The 18,258-nt window shown below is 44.3% G+C and overlaps 1 protein-coding gene across 2 annotated transcripts in view; it reads left to right on the top strand.

The window, feature by feature from the left end:
• The first annotated feature begins 2,761 nt into the window (after nt 1-2,761).
• gfod1 (glucose-fructose oxidoreductase domain containing 1) overlaps nt 2,762-18,258 on the top strand; it is a 28,041-nt gene continuing 12,544 nt past the window's right edge. For both annotated transcript variants that reach the window (XR_003842277.1, XM_029528740.1), the window contains exon 1: nt 2,762-3,488. Coding sequence is in view for 1 of the 2 variants with exons in the window: in XM_029528740.1 (XP_029384600.1) it covers nt 3,236-3,488 (253 nt within the window). In the remaining variant the exon portion in view is untranslated. The remainder of the gene's footprint in view (nt 3,489-18,258) is intronic.

The following is an 18,258-nucleotide window of genomic DNA, read 5'->3' as shown; positions in this document are numbered from 1 at the left end:
CCTCATCTAGCAGGGTGATAGCAGCCATTGATGTGCAGATTATCTCGGTGCCACATCAGGCATGCTCACATTTTTGTACCAGATGACTTGCAGAGTATAGTTGTGATAACACTGTGACACGTCTGCCCAGCCTCAGTCCACCCACGTCATGTTCCAGCCGCTCTGCTGTGTGAGGTGGCAGCTTCCTCCTGCCCCATCTACGCCTCCCCTGCTCCTCTAAATGGACAATCGGCTCTCCAGCACCCACAAACTGGACCCCAACTGGTCACATGGCCTCACACAAACAAACCATACCAATATCTGATTCAATTAGAGCATGACCATTATAGAGGAGGAGAGGGAGAGAATGCCAGAGCTTGTGTCAGGGCGTGATGTTATGGCCCACCCTTCATCTGTGTGATAGACTTTTCTGCATGCCCAGGATGGTACTGACCTTTTTTAAAAGCTAAAGTCTTCTCCAAATCTCTAGTTGCTGTAACTTGAAGGGGGAAAGTATGTCTGGCTGATTGCAACATCACCCTGAAAATGAATCCTGTTACCAAAAAGAAAAACCTCTCCCACACACCAGCTGCTGGTTCCTCTCATTTCAGCAGGAGACTGAGCTTTTCCTGTAGTTCATATTGAACTTACCTGCCCAAGAGCACCCCTTAGCGCTGGCCTTGGATGACGTTTGACCTTCGATCTTTTAAAGCCTGTGGTTGTTTTGCCCCACTTGCCCCGCACAATCAGCTGGTCTACAGAAGTGTCTGCTTCTTGTCTGTTTGCTCTTTGACCAAATCAATAGCAGAGACTCGATGTTAACAGCCTTCACTTGACAGCTGTGATGAAACCCCAGAGAAGAATGTGTGAGGAGCGCAGAAAAAAAATCATTGACTTCCCACAGCCATTATGGGCAGAAATAACTGAGAAGTAATGTCAGGGTCATATTGCATGTTTGTGCATATATTAATTCGAACTGTGACTTATAGCTTTTCCCCTCCTTGGTCAGATAGGTGAATAACAATTGAGCTTTTGAAAGAGTGCTTTTACATTAAAAGCTCAAAAGAGTGAGTGAATTCTAAATGAAATGGGCCCAGATAAAGTTCATCTACATCTATCGCGAAGGCAAACCACAAGCTAAAGTTCTCATGTTGATGCATTCAGTAATTCTTGAGAAATAACCGCCATAGCGTGGCTCAACACGAAATGTGTGCGGCGCAGTTTGAAAATAAAAATAGCTGGTAAACTTATTTGGCTGTTTCAGTATAGGAAGCTTAAATCGAAGTGATCAGACAGGATATTATCAGTGCTTCTGGTCTTTGGAATCTGAATCTGGAGCCTTGTTGCTCAACGTGCTGTGGCTGCAGGTCATTGGTCAGGTACATTAAAGAGCCTAAAGTTTCATCTCTCAAAAGTCATTAAGTTTCCAGAAACACACAGTTGTTGGTTAGAGCTCTTGACCATCAAGCAGCAACTCTGGTCACATTAGATAGTGAATGCAGACAAATGTCACTGTTGATCATTACAGTGTAATTAAATGATTCTTTTGCAGGTCAGTATCTACAATATCAACTATCGTGAAGTCCACAGTGTGTGAGCTCCAGGTGGGGGCGCTAGGTGGTGCTGTAGCTCCCCCTATAATGGCCATAGCGCCCTCCTCGCACCTCAAAGAAAAGTCTCTCTCTCTCTCTCTCTATATATATATATATATATAGAGAGAGAGAGACTATATATATATATATATATATATATATACAGTCGCATAATTAAATGCCCCCAAATTCAAAGCACCTTCTCTTGAATGTTGAGCATCCCCACAGCACCTGCAACAGAAACTCTCTGGAGCCTGCTCCATTAAACCCAGCGGACCCAACTGTGATGACCCCTCTCCACTTGGGAGGTTTCTGGTCGCTGCTGCAGGATGCAAAGGGGCTCAGCTATCACATTTAAAACCTGAACAATGAAGTCTGTCCTGCTGACAGTGGCTCAGGCTCTGTGGAGGCTGGAGGCTGTGGTGTGGTCTCGGGGTAGGACCGAGGCAGCAGTGGTTTTTGGGGGCATTTGAAGGCTGAGGTCAAGGTAGACTCAATGCAGAACCTGGGCTCCAGTCACAGAGGGCAACATCCACCAACACACCAATCACACAAAGTATCTGTTATCCTTCTACAACTGGTTAATCTGAGGTAGCGCCTTTAAAATGGCTCTGATGTGTTACTCTTCACAGTGGAGAGACTAGCGCCTTGTCATGAGTTAGTCCATCCAAGCAAACCCAGCAGTGCAGCAGCTTCATCTCCCAGAGGTTGAAGGGTTAAAGTGGGGGAGGGCGGGCAGTGAGAGCTGCGTCAAGAGACACAAGGAAACGCAAGAAGACCGGAAATACTCTGCATTAAAGCTGTATAATAACACCCATAGATGGATAGATGAACAGATTTGAGCGGCCATTCAAATACCAATATGCCTTGTTTGTTTCTAGATACGGATGAAAGGAAACAACATTCATTAATTTGTAATATTTTCAAAATGGTAAATCTATATTTTTAGGAATTTCTGCTATGTGTTGCCTGGCATATCTTGCTTATTTGCTTTGAGATTCTCCATATTTCTATATAAACACATCGCAGTTGCGATAAAGATGCGGAAGTAGTATAAATTCTACACTAACACAATGAGTAGAGACCTAAAAAGCGCAACGCTCTTATTTTGGCATTCCCGTGGCAGTAGCGCTTCCTGTTTCTGTGTCTCACTTGACATCGCAGCTCTGAGCCGCACCATCAGTGGCAGCCTTCAGCAGACTAACGCCGCCGATCCTCCGGGTGCTGGCAGAAGGCGCCGCGGCTGTTTCTGGCGTCAGCCCGCCGTCAGATGAAGCTCCTTCCTGGGTGTCGGTTCTCCTGTGAGGCCTGATCCGGAGGGGGACTAACAGACCGGGGAAGGAAGGGACATGCCCTCCGCCGCCTGGCGCAGTCGGCGCGCCGACCGCTGTCAGACGTGGACTCGCTGAAGACCGGAATGGTGCATTTACATTTCTTCATGTAGCATCGAGGGAGCCTGGCTCGGGTTTCCCACCTGTTTTTTGGATTATTCTCCCGGGGGAGGGTTGCAGCAGTATACGGCTGTGGGAAATGCGGCACAGCGGGTGTTTGGCTGCAGGTGGATGGCCAACCTGATCCCGCTGCCGCCGCAGCAGCAGGTCGGGCTTCTGAAAACCGACTGAGAACCGACACACGGACACCGAACCTGACGACAGACCGGAGCCATGCTGCCTGGGGTCGGCGTGTTCGGTACCAGCCTGACCACCAGGGTGATCATCCCGCTGCTGAAGAACGAGGGCTTCGCCGTCAAGGCGTTGTGGGGCCGGACGCAGGAGGAAGCGGAGGAGCTGGCCAAGGAGATGAACGTCCCTTTCTACACCAACCGGATCGACGACGTGCTGCTGCATCAGGACGTGGATCTGGTCTGCATCAACCTGCCGCCGCCTCTGACGCGACAGATCGCGGTCAAAACACTGGGTGAGTCCTCTGTAGCAGCTTCTGCTGGTGCTGATGGTGCTGATGCTGCAGGCCTGCTCCGGATGGGGGGGGGGGGGGGTCGCTGCTGACAGGCCACCGGCCGCTTAGACCTTTACCTGCCAACTCTGTGGCTGATCTGTCCTGTACTGAGGCACCCTGCTGCGGGGGTAATAGGTGTGGCTGACTGGGAACCAGCAGCATGGAAACATCCCTCCTGTTTTCCCTGATTGTGCAGGGAAAGCGGCTCCCCTTTTTGTTTGGCCTATGCTCTCTTGAGCAAGACTCTAGCCTGAGCTAGAGGACTGCAGCAGTATAGAGTAGGGAAGATTTAAGGTGAGGTTTAATTCAGTGTTTTGAGCACAGACGTTGAGGTTTGACCTACGACCTACACAAACAGGATGCAGAGGTGATGTCATATTCTTGGCATTTATCTTGCATAATATGGAAGTTAAATATTACACATAAACCCTATGAAGTCGTGCTTCTCCCTGCGTGGCGGTGGAGGCCTGACTACATGACATTGACTCTGGATGTATGTTGAATCTGAGCACTGGGACTCCCCCAAAGACTAAGTCCCAACTTTAACCTGTGTTAGTGAAACTGACAGCCGCAGAGAAGGGGAGGCGCACAAAGAGAGAGGCTGTTCCACTTTAAATGTGGAGCAATGCAGCTTATTTTGGAGATCACGTTTGGGAGCTGTGGAGCTGCTTTGAGAGAACAACAGCAAAGACGCCTGAGCGCCACACAGGCCTTATTTACCCCACAGTCTGGCAGCAGAGCTCAGCTGGCACTTGGCTCTAATAGGTCAGGTTTCTGACTGCAGAACAAATGGGCCCAAAGAAGATGGAAACATGTTTAAACATTGCTAGGAAACTGTTCTCAAACATTTCTACTCAGTGTAAAAAGTTAGGTTTACAATGAATGGACTATTAATCCAGGTACCATAACCAGATGTTTATCTTATTTAATAAAAAGTTAAAAAAACATGCTTAAATTCAGTTTAATAAAAAACTGTAGACCATCTCATGTGATAAGTTTGATGCTCATTCATGAGCTGGGTAAACCGTGGACGGGTCACCAGTGGACCTGCTCAGAAAAAGGTCCATTCACAATACACTAACTTAGCTTAAAGGCACGTTTAATTGCTTTTAGTGAATATGAAGAGAGGAGAGAGAATGGAATGGAAAGGGCCCCAACTGGACTGCATCATGGAAGGACCAATTCATCCACGAAATACAAAAATATTAACTTTTCAATACTTAAACAGACAGATTATTGGTTTGGCGGCCAAAACGTGCTGATCTGCAGGCCTGTGGTCTGACGTGGGCTTTGTAGTCCAAGTGGAGAGTTTTGATCACTCCCAATCTCCAGAGATGCAGAAGCAGCAGCTGGTGAGAAGCTGTGAATGGGTAAATGACTGTAGAAAGGACACTCCTCACCGTCACATGATGGCCGTCTGTGTTCAGTGTCCATGTGATTGTGTGTCAGGGAGCGAGGCAGGGGGACCCGTCTGGAACAGGTCTCATGACGGGGCTCTGGCTGATGTAAACATGTAGTGATCACACATGATGTGGCTGATGTTTTTTTTTTTTTTTTTTAAATTGTTCTTGATCCACATAATGAGCAAGTCTAGTTGGAATGAGAAAGGGTGACCTGTTTGAAGTGGGTGTGTTCATTTGACAAAGAAGCCTGTGACTCCCAGTGTGAAGAAAGATACCAGGCCGCCGTTCACTCTCACACCGCTGCCTTGTTTGCTCGTTGGCTTCAGTCACGTCTGTGGTGTAGCAGCACGAGCTAACAAGAGAGAGAGAAACTGTTTGTTTATACCTTGACTTCACTAATTTCAATATAAAGCTACGTGCTCGCCTGAATACCAGGCTGCATGTGCAAACAGTGAATCATTGCACTGCTGCTAAGGAAGTAAATTCCTTTCTTCATCCTGCATGCAACTGTGTTTGCCGAGTCCAAAAATCAGACGTGTATGATGGTTGCATAAAGCCAGCTGAGTCCAAGCCAGACTTGCCGATCATGTCCCAGTGAACTTGACTCAACCTGCACCACCAGTCGCTGCGAACTCGTGAATAACCATTCTTCCCCTCTTTCCTCTCGGCTCATTTCCTCACAGCTTCATTGTGTGAACGCCGCCTGTTCCTTCCCACCCACCTCTCTTCCTCAGCCGCCGTCACCCAGCCAAGTCTGAGTCCCATTCTATTTGCATTCTGTTGGAGAGCAAACATAAAACGCTGTTTGCAAAGTCTCTTCAGTTCAGGCGCGATGATTAGACCAAATCAATATGTGCTTTCTGAGCGTGTGCACGTCTGCACTTCACATGTCTGTCAGAGTTGTTTTGGCACTACTTTTATTAACATTATGCACATTTAATAATATGATGTTGGCTACAACTGCACTGGATACCTCACATCTTTAAATTGCCTTCTTTATCTGACCAACAGAGAGAAAACAGAAGGAAGCAGGGAGTTGCCATTCAGAATTTAAGAATCAGGATGCCTGCAAACATCAAGCTCAAATAGCTCAATTTAAGTATATAAAAATAAATAGGTCACATGCATATGTAATAAATACACACAGACCATGTGCTGCCACTAGACACTGAAAACCACAAAGTGCATAGTGGATGTTTCAAGGGGGATTTTGGACATACTAAGTTTGATGAGATACTTTTTGGGTGGCTTCTTTGTATCCGCTTAGACTGTGAGTGGTTGTTGGTCTCTGTCTGTCTGTGTGTGTTGGCCCTGTGATGGACTGCTGACCTGTCCAGGGTGACCCCGCCCCCACCCAGAGTTAGCTGGGACCAGCACCCCCTGCAACCTGGGAACGGATAAGCGGTAGAAGATGAATGAATGAATGTATCCTCTTAATCTCTTAGCATAAAGCTGTAACTCTGCTGTACAGAAATGAGACAAGTGATGGTCTTGTTGTAAAATAGATGCAGTTGTGGAAGTGTTACTCACTCAGAGGCCAGCTGGGAGACAGAAAATGTAACTTCCTCTTCTGTCAGGGTGTGTGAGCTGATAGTGCTGTGTCTGTGGCTCATCATTCACCTCGGCTGAGGTGATGAGTGCAATCAGACTGCTGTAAAATGTTTTTTTTTTTTTTTCTTCTCTCTCCTTTTTTCTGTCTTTATTTTAGATGTATCTCATAGTAACAGCAGGGTTCGACTGAATATACTGTCTACCTCCAAGTCAGTACTGTTTGGTCTTCAAGTGTCTGCCTCATATGACTCTCCTTGCATTGGACCGACTATAGCTAATAGCTGGCACATGGAGTTGTATTATCAAATGATAATTAAGTGTAACTTGTCCTGACTATACGATGATGGAAAGATAGTGGATGCAGTTGCAGGGTCGGAGGGTCGGAGGGTCAGAAGGTCACCCCCCCCCCCCCCACCCCACGTTCAGATAGTTATATGTAATTGTTCGTTGGCATTACGGACTGAATTACGCTGAACATCTGATGTAACTCTTGTTGGTGGAGAGTCAATCAAACAAGACCCAAAATAACCACAATGATACACCGTGACCATAATGAGACACAAAACCATATCTAAAATAAGACATAAAAGGTCTAAAAACAGAAAAATGTGGATCCAACAGTCAGTTTGTTCCAACAGCAGTCATATTGTTCCATTTTTTTCTTTTTTCCCTCATCTTTGACTGTCTGTCCTGGTCTGGCCCCCCCACCTCCTTTGACTTGAGTTTAGAGAAGACCTCGGGCCACCAGGATGGGAAACACCGGTTCAAGCCAACAAAACTGCAGGTGTCATTCAGGTATTACCCGACTGTGTTACTTTCCTCACTTGGTCTCATGACAGCAAACCAGTCGGTCTTGTTTAGCAGCATCTCTCCTTCCACGAGGATTTATTCCACTTCTTTTTCCTCCTCTTTTTTCTTACTATGTGGCATTCCTGAGGCGCCTGATGTCGCTCAGGCTTTCTGAGCAGAGTGTAGTGGGAGCAAAGGCAACACACACATTGAAGCATTTCTTGGCCGCCGGCCTGGGAAATTTTGAACTGGACTTAAGCCTCTCTTCTCTGCTTTTTAAGATGCATTCAAATGCATTTGCTTTTCCACTATATTTCAGCATGTGTGTGTCTGTGTCAGAATATGTGTGTTTCTTTAGGTGCTGCTGTAGAATCAGTACTGGCAATCTATATGTTCCCCTTAAGGAAGAGTCTCTTACCTACTTACAAAAAATATCTCAACAATAAGACTGGAGCTGTATTTTATTTTCACCCTATAGTTTTACAGGACAGTTCTGGTTTTCTTCAGCCTGTAAAAATGTCTCAGGTGTCACCACATAGAGACAAGAGACTGTGTTCTTTCTCAGAAATGGAGCGAGGGGATGAAACTTAATGGGCGTGAACCTCCGTACAGAAAATATAATTAAGCAAAGACTGCTAGTTCATTTGTGACATTGGAAACAGTCACTTGATAAATTTAATATATATTTAGTTCAGAAAAAGAGTTACATACACTTGTTATTTTTACCAGAGCTTTCAAGACCTTATGGTCTTTCTGTGTGTACTTTGCTGTCATGGAGCCCGGTCATTGTTTCACATGATCTACAGTGTGACAGTCTCTGTTTTAGTAGGCATGGTGACCCCCAATCTACTCAACTTACATTTTAGGAAGATTGTAAGATGTAACTGAAAGCTCTGGAAAAAGTTTTTATTTTGTCAATATACTGAAAAATGAATGAGGAATTGAACTTTGATCCACTATTTGATCTAGGAAATGTCAGAATATTGTGAAATTTGGCTTTTTTAATCTTCCTATTCCAAGAGATGAGTTCTTCGAACTTCTTGTTTTCTCACTCCCAAACATTTTGAGATCTCACTCTTAATTTGGTAAGTTTTCATCTCCTGTTGGGGCAGAAGGTTGTGTGCGTGTTGGCCAGACCCTGATAGATGAGGAGGAATCTGAGTGCTGGGCTGAAAAGTAACATGAGCACCCAAGAGTTTCAGATGCACTTTCTGTCCCTCTGTGCAGATTCGTTGTTGTGGTGGTGGGAGAGGTGTCACTGAGGGAGACTGTGTGATGTGTAAGAGCCAACGAGGAGCAGTTAATTATACTATGTGACGTTTGTGTAAAATCCCCTTGAGCACTTATGAGATTGTGAAATATCACAAATTGTACTCTTCCATAAAGTATGACAATGACACAATGGGGTTTGAAAGGTCAAGCAGCACTGTGTCCTGGAACCACACAACTGACTTTTCTGCGTCAACATTATGACTCAAAATGAGCTAATTTGATTAGTAATGTGTCAGGGTCAGTTCATTTAGTCTAGCCCAGACATGCCTCACACAGTGAAATCAAAAGAGCTGCTGACGACCTCCTCAGACCTTTTCAAAGTGAATCTGAAATGAATCTGCTCTGTCTAATGTCGTTGATGGAGACGATCAGGTTTCAGTTCAGAGTGAGCTGAGCTGCAGAGCCAGACGCTGGCTCATCGCTGCAGACTGGACCAGGCTGTGCTGTCTGATAATAGCAGCACAATAATATTTTGAAGCAAAGTGAATTGGAATTTTGGTTAATCATCTCCCATTGCTTCATAAATGCTGCCCTTAAAGCTTTTTTATTTTTTTTGATGTTTAGTCTTGTAGATCACAACTTCAGGTCACAGCTCTTACCCACACACTATTTGCGAATTTCATTGTGGAGCATAAAGAGTCAGTACAAACTAAAACAGAGCTGACTTTACACTCCCCATGTGGCCACAAACATGATCTCAAGTGCATCTGCTGGATGAGTAACTACACAAATACGTGCTCACACTTTCACCACAGCAAAATTTAAAGTGATAATATGTCATATGTTGTGTATGGTGTGTTTCACCTTGTAGTGCTGCCTCTGAAAATGATTCCCAAACTCCCAAATGAATGGGATTAACTTGGTCACAAATGATAACATCACACAATGAAATAAAAGAAGCGTCAGTTTTTATAAAACTGATTACGATATCAAATGCTGTGATGTTGACCTGCCAGGGTTGAAACTTTAAATTAGTTTATGAACGGCAGTAAATTACACAGTCCACAGCAACTTCTAGCTTAATATAAATTTATTTATAGAGATTTTTTTTTTAAATATTAATATCAACAACACAAGTGAATACATGCAGGGAGTAGGAGGAAGGTGACACTAGCCAAAACGAAGTGTTTTAAATGATTTAGTGATCCCAAACATGGAGGTGTGTCCCAGGAATGCTTAGTTTCTCATCACCCATATAAAGCTTATCACAGCGAGGATAAATACGATATTGACACGCGCTGAACTGTAGCAGTGAATGGTCAGCACTCTGATTAGCTCCCACACACCTGCTCTGAAGGCCCACCCAAAGGCAAAGTGCTATTTATAACCTGACTGCAAAGGGCAAGCAGGCGTCATCATAAATACATGTTCCCACCACTGCTGCTCTTATGCAACCGTATTTCCAATCAGCTTTTAGAAAGAGCCAGTACACCCAAAATCCACAGACTCTCCTAGAAAAGATTTTTATTTTTATTCACTTATAACCTGCTTACATCTAATAAGTGGAAGCTGAATTCTCCTCCATGCTCCCTAATATAAACAAATAAAAAGACATATTAGTAAAAACACAGTTGAAGGCTCACACCTCTGTAGACTTTCCTTAGTAGCAGCAGCCGCCTACAGATGTTGACAGAAAACATTTCCAACAAGCCCATCTAGTGTAGGTTTTACACCGTTAGCAATTAAAGTGTTTGTCCTTTTACGACATTCAGAAGTGAAAAATGGTAAAAAGAGGCCACATTAGCAAACCAGTTTCCTATCAGTCCTCTCTGTTTTCCAATCCTTTATTAATACAATTTAATACCTTTAAAATGAACTACGGTTCAAGCTAAATTTGCCGAACTTCATGAAACCAGATTTCAGCCTCCATCCATTGTACCTCTCCTGTATTCTTCTGCCTGATGGATTCGGGTCTCTGGGTTCAGCTGTGTGTCAGAGCAGATTTGGTCCAAACAAATCAACAATCTTGTCCTGGAGTCGGCCTCAGACGGTGAAGTATGCTGCCATTCCCAGGCTTTTCCTTCTCAGTGTTGTTGGGTTTTGTTTTGTGTTTTTTTTTTTTTTTTTCAACACAACTTTCCCAATGGTTCACGTTCATGTTCTCCTGGATGTCCATTAACATGCTAATGACATGGCCAGGGAGTGTGTGTGTGTGAATGAGCATGTAGGAGGGTGGAAGGGACGGAGCGATGAGGAGAGCAGTGAGGAAGAATGGCAGAGAGAAAGCTCGTCTTCCTGTGAAATTGCCTTTGTGTGTGATGAATTACTGGATGGGAAAGGCTCTTTCAGCCGGCCGCCATGCTGTGCTGACAAGTGAGCATTCCTGAGGAAAACTTGCAAAATCCTCCCCATCCCTGCCCCCTCAGAGTCCCGTCTCTCCTCCGCATAAGAGACTGTTGTTTGGTGGTGAAGGCTTTGGATGAGGAGTCACATTGTGTTATTAAATCCAGGGGCAAGGACAAGCTTTGGATATGGATTTTTTTTTTTTTTTAATTGAATGGAGAGATTGCAGTATGTTGTATGATTAGACTGGAGACATTATTTTAAATTTAAAATGAGCTTAGTGGTTAGTGCTAGTTTCCCCATAACAAAATGTCCTGTGTTCAGCTCCTGGGCCTGGGGCCTGTCTGAGTAGAGCTGGCTGTTCTCCCCTACCTGCGTTTCCTCCCACCGTCCAAAGCCATGAATGTTTGGGTTTACCGGTGACTCTAAACTGTCCGTAGGTCTGAGTGTGAGTGTGAGTGGTTGTTGGTCTCTGTCTCTGTGTGTTGGCCCCGTGGTTGGCCATGCACTGGCGACCTGTCGAGGATGAGCCCTAACCCTAACCCTTGTGCGAGGTGAGCTGAGATTGGCTCTAGCATCCCCTGCCAGCCAGAAACGGATAAGCGGTAGTGAATGAATGAAAGTTTAGTTTTCATGCACAATATGTATATCTATGAGCAGGTAGACAGTACAAATGTTGGTTATTTTGTATGTCATTTTGATAGCAGGTCAAACTTGTGATTTGTTCAACACGGATGATCATCAGATGATTCAGCTAATTTAAAATGATCAATAGCAATGATCCGTTAGTGCTCAACCCATTCATAAAGGTCTTAAATTGTTTTTTATGTTTTATTGTTCATAATGAGTTCAACAACAACCTACAGCCCTGATGCTGTTTGTCATCTGTGGCTAGATCAAACATGCAGCTTTGTTAACTTAAATAATTAACGGTTTACCACCCCGACATACCTCACTGATGAGACTTTTAAAAACACACCCACTTATAGTGTGTGTGTGTGTGTGTGTGTGTGTAGCTGACAGTGCTGATAGAGGCATGCCAAAACAAAGACGTCTACGTCATCAGCCCGGGTATTGTGTAATCACCTTGCACCAACATATTAAGTTGTGTCTGCGATTTGTGCTGTGTCTTCACCACACCTCTGATCTCCACATGATGTATCACTGACTGAACGCTCTGTGCCGTGAACTTCACTCAGCTCTTTATTTCCTGTACCCTGCTTGTCGTGTTTTCCCGAGGTGAAGCTGCTCCATTATAGCCCCACTCAGATTCCCTTTATGTGTCAGTGTTCAAGAATAGGCCCGTCTGTGTCTCTGAAATTGGTCATCGGGGACTGAGGACAAGAGGCAGCTGCAGATATTAAAGCACGGATGCTCTGGGACTGTCGGTTGAGGCCTCTGATCCAGTGACGTTGGCCCTCTGGGGCTGACACTGCTACTACGGCATGTTGTGGTCCTGACTGTTAATTTTGAAGTGAGAAACATGAGGGTGAAAATGTATAATTCATGGCAGAGCAATGACAGAGCTTTACAGTCAAAGAGCTGCAACAGGAAGTGATATTTTGGTACACCACAGCAAATTGTCTCACTTCCTGTTGTGCGTGGGCTCGAAGCAATGTGCTCGTGTGACACCGAGGAGTGTTCCCAACCACTTTCTGCTAATGACAGACAGAAACTTAAACTTGAGCTCGATCCATTATCTTTCTCATGAGCTTCATATAATCACCCATCAATCCTGAATCCTGAGCAGGTTTTACTCCCAAAGAGAAGCGTACCCATGATCTGTCAATTTTTTTTAAAACATGTCATCCTTGGATTTAAGTCACCGAATGGCTAATGTCTCTTTCCATCCTTCTTGCTCTTCCTCAGTGTCCGGCTTGTTGTCACGAATGACTCAGTCAAAGCACAGGACTAAGTATGTTCCTACAGTCCTCCAATGACTCCACAGGGAGGTGATCAGAAAGAATCAACATCAGGGAAAATGTGCACCGTAAATATTTTATTGGTAAATAACTGCCAGGCACAGTAACCGCACACAGTCATCGCAGTGAGGTTGACATGTTTGGTACCAAATTTCTCCCAAACGGAGATCTGTTAAAACCAGTTCTCACCAAGTGTATCTGGCATTCCACGCTGCAGCTGCGAAAACCACAGAGCATTACTAAATGGATAAACTGCTCATGAAGAAACAGTTCCTGCATTTTTACTTCTTGTGTCATTATTTCTGTTTGAGTGCATAAAATACCTTAACACCAGCCGTTAGTTTCCCCCTGTCTCCAGCCTCTGTGCTGAACTAGATTAACCAAGACTGATATCAATACCGTGTAGAAAATTGGTGACGAGGCAGATTTCGCTAAATGCTGAAGTGCTTTCTAAACATTGTGTCAGCCATCCAATGGTCCTGGCAGTGAGCCGCTGTCCTCTGTCGCAGTATGATAATGAGCGGCAATATCAGATCAACACGGAAAGATGCAAATTGGTGATTTTGCATAAGCAGAAAATAAGGTTTGCATTACCTACTCGGTTATTCACATCCTCACAGGCCACCACAGCGTCGGGGGATTTCCTGTTTATGCTTCTCTGATATTAATGTGTTCAGACAGGCCAGAATCTACCTCAGAGGATTTTCTACCGGCTGCATTGAAGCCACATTTCTGTTGTCGTCTGCTCAGTCGCTTGCAGAAACACTTTGCATTTTTAACCTTGTTTATCTCACACAGCAGAAGTGCTGTTGATAAATGAATCGTTGTATTGGTGTCCTGTCTGCTGTTACGAAGCCAAATTGGGTTATATCCAGCAAAGCAGCCAAGTAAAAGCCAGACAAATCGAGAAACAAAAGGCCAAAAAAGAAATAAATAAATAAATAAAGTGAAGGAGAGCATTTCAACTTTTCATGCAGTCTCAAAGGCTAAGAATGTGTCTATAGCAACAGGATCTTTACCTTTTATTAAAGGTACAATGTGACAACGTCCAGAAAGGTTAACATCTTCCTGGGGAGTTTAATGTAGCAAGCCCCGAGGGCAAAAACAAACTGAGTTAGGTTGAGTACACACTTCTGCTTATCCAAGTCTTTCTTCAGAGCACATCTCCTTCAGTGTTTGTCCTGTCTCCCATGGGTGCCTTGTCCACATGGGACACTACTAAATATTTGCCAGAGCCTAACAGTTGTTTAGCCGACTGAACCGACTGACAAAGCGAACTTTAGCTAACACATCGCTCATTCATGACGCATTCAGTGTGAGAAGGAGAAACGGGCTAACATGGATTATGACACTCGACACTCGATCAAATGTCATTCAATGTCAAGTGGTTGAATGTGAATCTGTTGGCTCTTTCTTAAATTACAACACATTATGTCACCGCTGTATAAATGATAGTCACATAATGGCGCCTGATCTCTTTTATCTAGCTGAGACATCTCAGGTTTTAATGACGTGACTTGTCACTAGGTAGTTATGACGAGGATAAAATGGAGTCGCTGGTTTTCTTCAGTAGCATGGAGGGCTTTCCTCCATCCTGATATTTATCTTGATACGTCCTGTCACCAAATTCAATCTGTCCTCCATTTCCCTCAATCTTCTCAATCTGCACTTCCTTTTCACTTGACCTTGGTGGCAGACAGATAGCGAGGGGCATCAGGGAGTGTTATCACCATGGCAACAATCCAGATTCAGCCAAGCATTGGTCGGTTTTCCCTCCTCTCCTTTTCTCCTCATTGCCGACTTAAAGAGGGAAGTTCATCTGTTGCTGGCCTGACAGTGAGGGGGATAATAGAAGCGCTGGCACACAGCTGTTCAGGAGGAGCGTCTTCCATTCAGTGAAAATGTCTCCATCCATTACATTCTGCCTGAAGTCACTCGCCTGTCCATGGGCCTCACGGCATTAATGATTGTTAATGAACGCTGCATGTCATTGATTACAGTCGTGCTTTCTCCCACGTATCATGTCGGTCCTGGTTTTTCATGGTCTCCTTAATCTCCTGTGACGTTTGTTTTTCAAACTAAAATTTAAATTCCTTACAAAGCTTCAAAACTCTCCTGTGTTCTCTGTCGGTATGTAGTATAGAGTTAATAAGCTTAGGAATCAACTAAATAACAATCACATGCTGTAAGCCATGTGCTCCTTTTCAGGGGCAGTGTGTATATTTGTATTAGTGCACAATATTATGTATGAAAAATGTGCATTAGTTTTAACTAAGCTGAACTCTTTGTGACCTATTTACCATTGTGAGCTTCCTCTTTCACCTCCTTCGCTCTCTCAGCAGCCTGGCCTGAAACAAAGATGCCCTTCATGGCTCTGACAGAAACTGCCAGAGATGAAATGTCAGGACAAATGTCCTAAATGTCTTCACCTCTTATTGCCTCTGCATCCTGCGAGGAGAAACTGGAGTTTAAAGGTGCAAGTGGGATAGTTTAGTCATGGGCAGGAAGTCTCTCTGTAAATCTAATAAGAAGTTTGTGTTACAGCTCCAAATGCTGCAAATTACAATACACAATCTGAGGCTGAATGATGCAGTTTCTAAAATCCAAATGATTTGGACATAAAAGGTAAGAAATACAATCTCTCTTGTATGTCTTGGTGTAAAACACCATATACATGCCGTCTGAGTTTAGGAGCATCAGATATGCAACGTTCCCCCAGAGCAGTATCTTTTACCCCGCCCTCACCCTGAGACCCGGAAATGAATGAACGAATGAGTCCAGGTGCAACATCCACATTGCAGGGGTTAACTTTGATAAAGGTAAAACGTGTAAAGTGTTGTGCTACAGAGACGCTATAGCCCATCAGTCATATTCTCCAGATATAAGAGAGGATGCTTGTTTGATTCAGGCCACAGCAAAAATCTCATCATCATTTTTTGTAAATGAAACAGAGAGAATAATGTCACATATGTGAAATTTGGTTGTTTTGTGCATTTGTCAGTGGCCTTACTTTTAATATAATGTACTGTGGCTACTCAGAACATTAGGAGCAGACACAGCAACGTTTCTGGGTAGTGAATCACTTACCTATGTATTATTGATGGCTGCTGACGGTCTTCTTGTTCACTGCAGATGTGAGCATTTGTGTGATGAACTGCTCACTCACTGCAGCCCTCTGTGAATTTTCCTCATGTTAAAGCAGCTTATAACGTCCTGATATCCATTCCGTCATGCTGCCCTCATCCATGAAGGAGGAAACACACACGGTAATATTTGTAAAGCGATCCTGGCCCACATCAACCATTCATGAGTATGAGAACAAGCTGAATTGCCGTTTGAGTCACCTTAATTTGGCCACTGCAGAAATAACAGCAAGAAGTGTGTCCGGACAGTGTTTTTCTTTGGACTTACACCTGATGAAGGTGCACGGAAGCTGTTGGAATAATGTAATACGAATGGCACCGAGTCTGTGTGAGGAGGCAAATGGCACTGTGTTTGGCAGCCATGTTTTGTGTGCCTGTTGTTGTGTTTCTTACCATAAGGGCTGTGAGGGGAAGCATGCTGATTAGAATGCTACGACTCTGTGTGTGTGTGTGTCAGTGTGATTATGAAGGAGGGGTAGAAGCTCAGCCCAGCAGTTAATTAGACCCTGGAGGACCACAGGGGGCGCAGGTGGAGGCCTGATTACACACACACACACACACACACACACACACACACACACATGCTAATGGTTGCCTTTATGTGAGGTGTGTTCAAACAGTAGAAAAGCAGGTCAGTTTTCCACTTAGAAGGGAAACTGCTATGGTAATATCCATTTCCACCTTATTGTATAGAGATGTAGTGTGTTAAATGCTAATATATGACCATCAGGTCAGGAAGCTGCATCATTCCTAAAGTCTAACTACAGTTAGCTTTGACAGCAGAGCCAAGAAAAGCCAAAGATCAGTTGCCATCCCTGCATCGAATGAAGCAAAATGTAATGTGTGTGTGTGTGTGTGTGTGTTGCCACCATTAACATGTGCCTTAAGTGCATGCATTAGGAATCCCACGGCCAGCAGCTGCTCCTCTTGGTGGCTCCTCATCTCCACAGTAGCTGGTGAGCCGCTTGGGTGCGAGGGTTAATGGCAGCACTTAAACACATTTAGAAATGCTAAATTCCTTGCAACTGAAGGGCATTAGCTGATGAGGAAAGCTGACTTAGAAATACAAATGCTCATCATCATTCATAGCTGTGCTGTTCACTAATGGACACGAGGCTGCACGCAGCTTAAAAGCAACATACTGTTTATCATGTTAGTCAAGCTGGTTGCATCATCAGTGTCACAACTGACCAGGAGAAACTCAGGAGAAACTCAAATGTCCCCAAGTGTCTTTCAGAGCAGTTGATCTAAGCTCGCCCTGAAATTTGTGGTCTGGATTTTGATTTCTTCCAAGCAAATACTCCAACACGGTCTTATTATTATTCTTCATAAGCATAATGATGCGGTTACATGATGTTGAAAACCTTTCCCTTTATTTAATAACAGCTATTGTTAATATTGTAAAGCTTCTGGAAAATCAATGCTTTTCCAGTGGCCTGGCCCCAAAGCTGACTACCTCTCACATTAATGGCACTGGTGGCAGCTTATCTCTGCAGCTGGCTAAGCTGAAGTAAACCGAGTAAACCAGCGACAGAGGAACTCTGGTGTCGTCATTAGTGTCAGTGTTCTGACAGATTTAACCCAAAGTTGACACCTGATGCCACCAAACCAGAACTCTGGACTATAACAGGTGAAATCAGGATACTGGGATTTATAGACTGCACTCCTCCAGGAGTTCTGTCCCACTACGGTCACTGCCTGTCCCCTCTCTAACTCCCTACACTGACTCTGTCCCTGCACACTGCCAAGTGAATGTGCCTTTGCCCTTACTTCAGCTGCAGGGGGAAAAAAAAAACCAAATATCATGGCAGTCGTACATCACTGCTGTCAAGGTGGCTATTTGCATGCTAATTTCAAACTGTGAATGCATGCCAGTCACACAATAAGGGCTAATTAGTCAGCAGAAGGCTGTTATCTCTGATTTACATCCAGCGAGAAAGCCATACCTCTTATCAAAATGTATGGTTCTCATTGTCTGTTTCTTTTCCATCCCCTCCCTGTCTTTGTAATTGCTTTAAGCTAAATTTAATTTGGGATAATCAGCAGAAAGATGAGCCTGTCCTATCTCTCCCAGTGTCTGTTCCATTCACTGCTTACGGTGCAGCCACAGTTTTATTTTTTGTTGTAATGACCCATTTTATCTGCTGTAATATGTAAACCACTTCATAAATTCACCAAGCACCTTCGTATCCTTTCCACTGGACACCACATTGGTGACTTTTTACTTTCAATGTGCTATCAAGCCTTCCACACAGAGACCCGATCTCTCTTTGACCACTTGTGAAGGTGCCGCTTGATTATGGCCCCACTGTTTGTGTGTGTGTGTGGCTTTTTTCCCACCTCCACAGACTTTCCAGACAAAGCTAAT

The sequence above is a fragment of the Echeneis naucrates genome, chromosome 20 (assembly GCF_900963305.1).
Source record: "Echeneis naucrates chromosome 20, fEcheNa1.1, whole genome shotgun sequence".
NCBI classification, from domain to species: domain Eukaryota; kingdom Metazoa; phylum Chordata; class Actinopteri; order Carangiformes; family Echeneidae; genus Echeneis; species Echeneis naucrates.
This window is presented reverse-complemented; position numbering and strand designations above follow the sequence as displayed.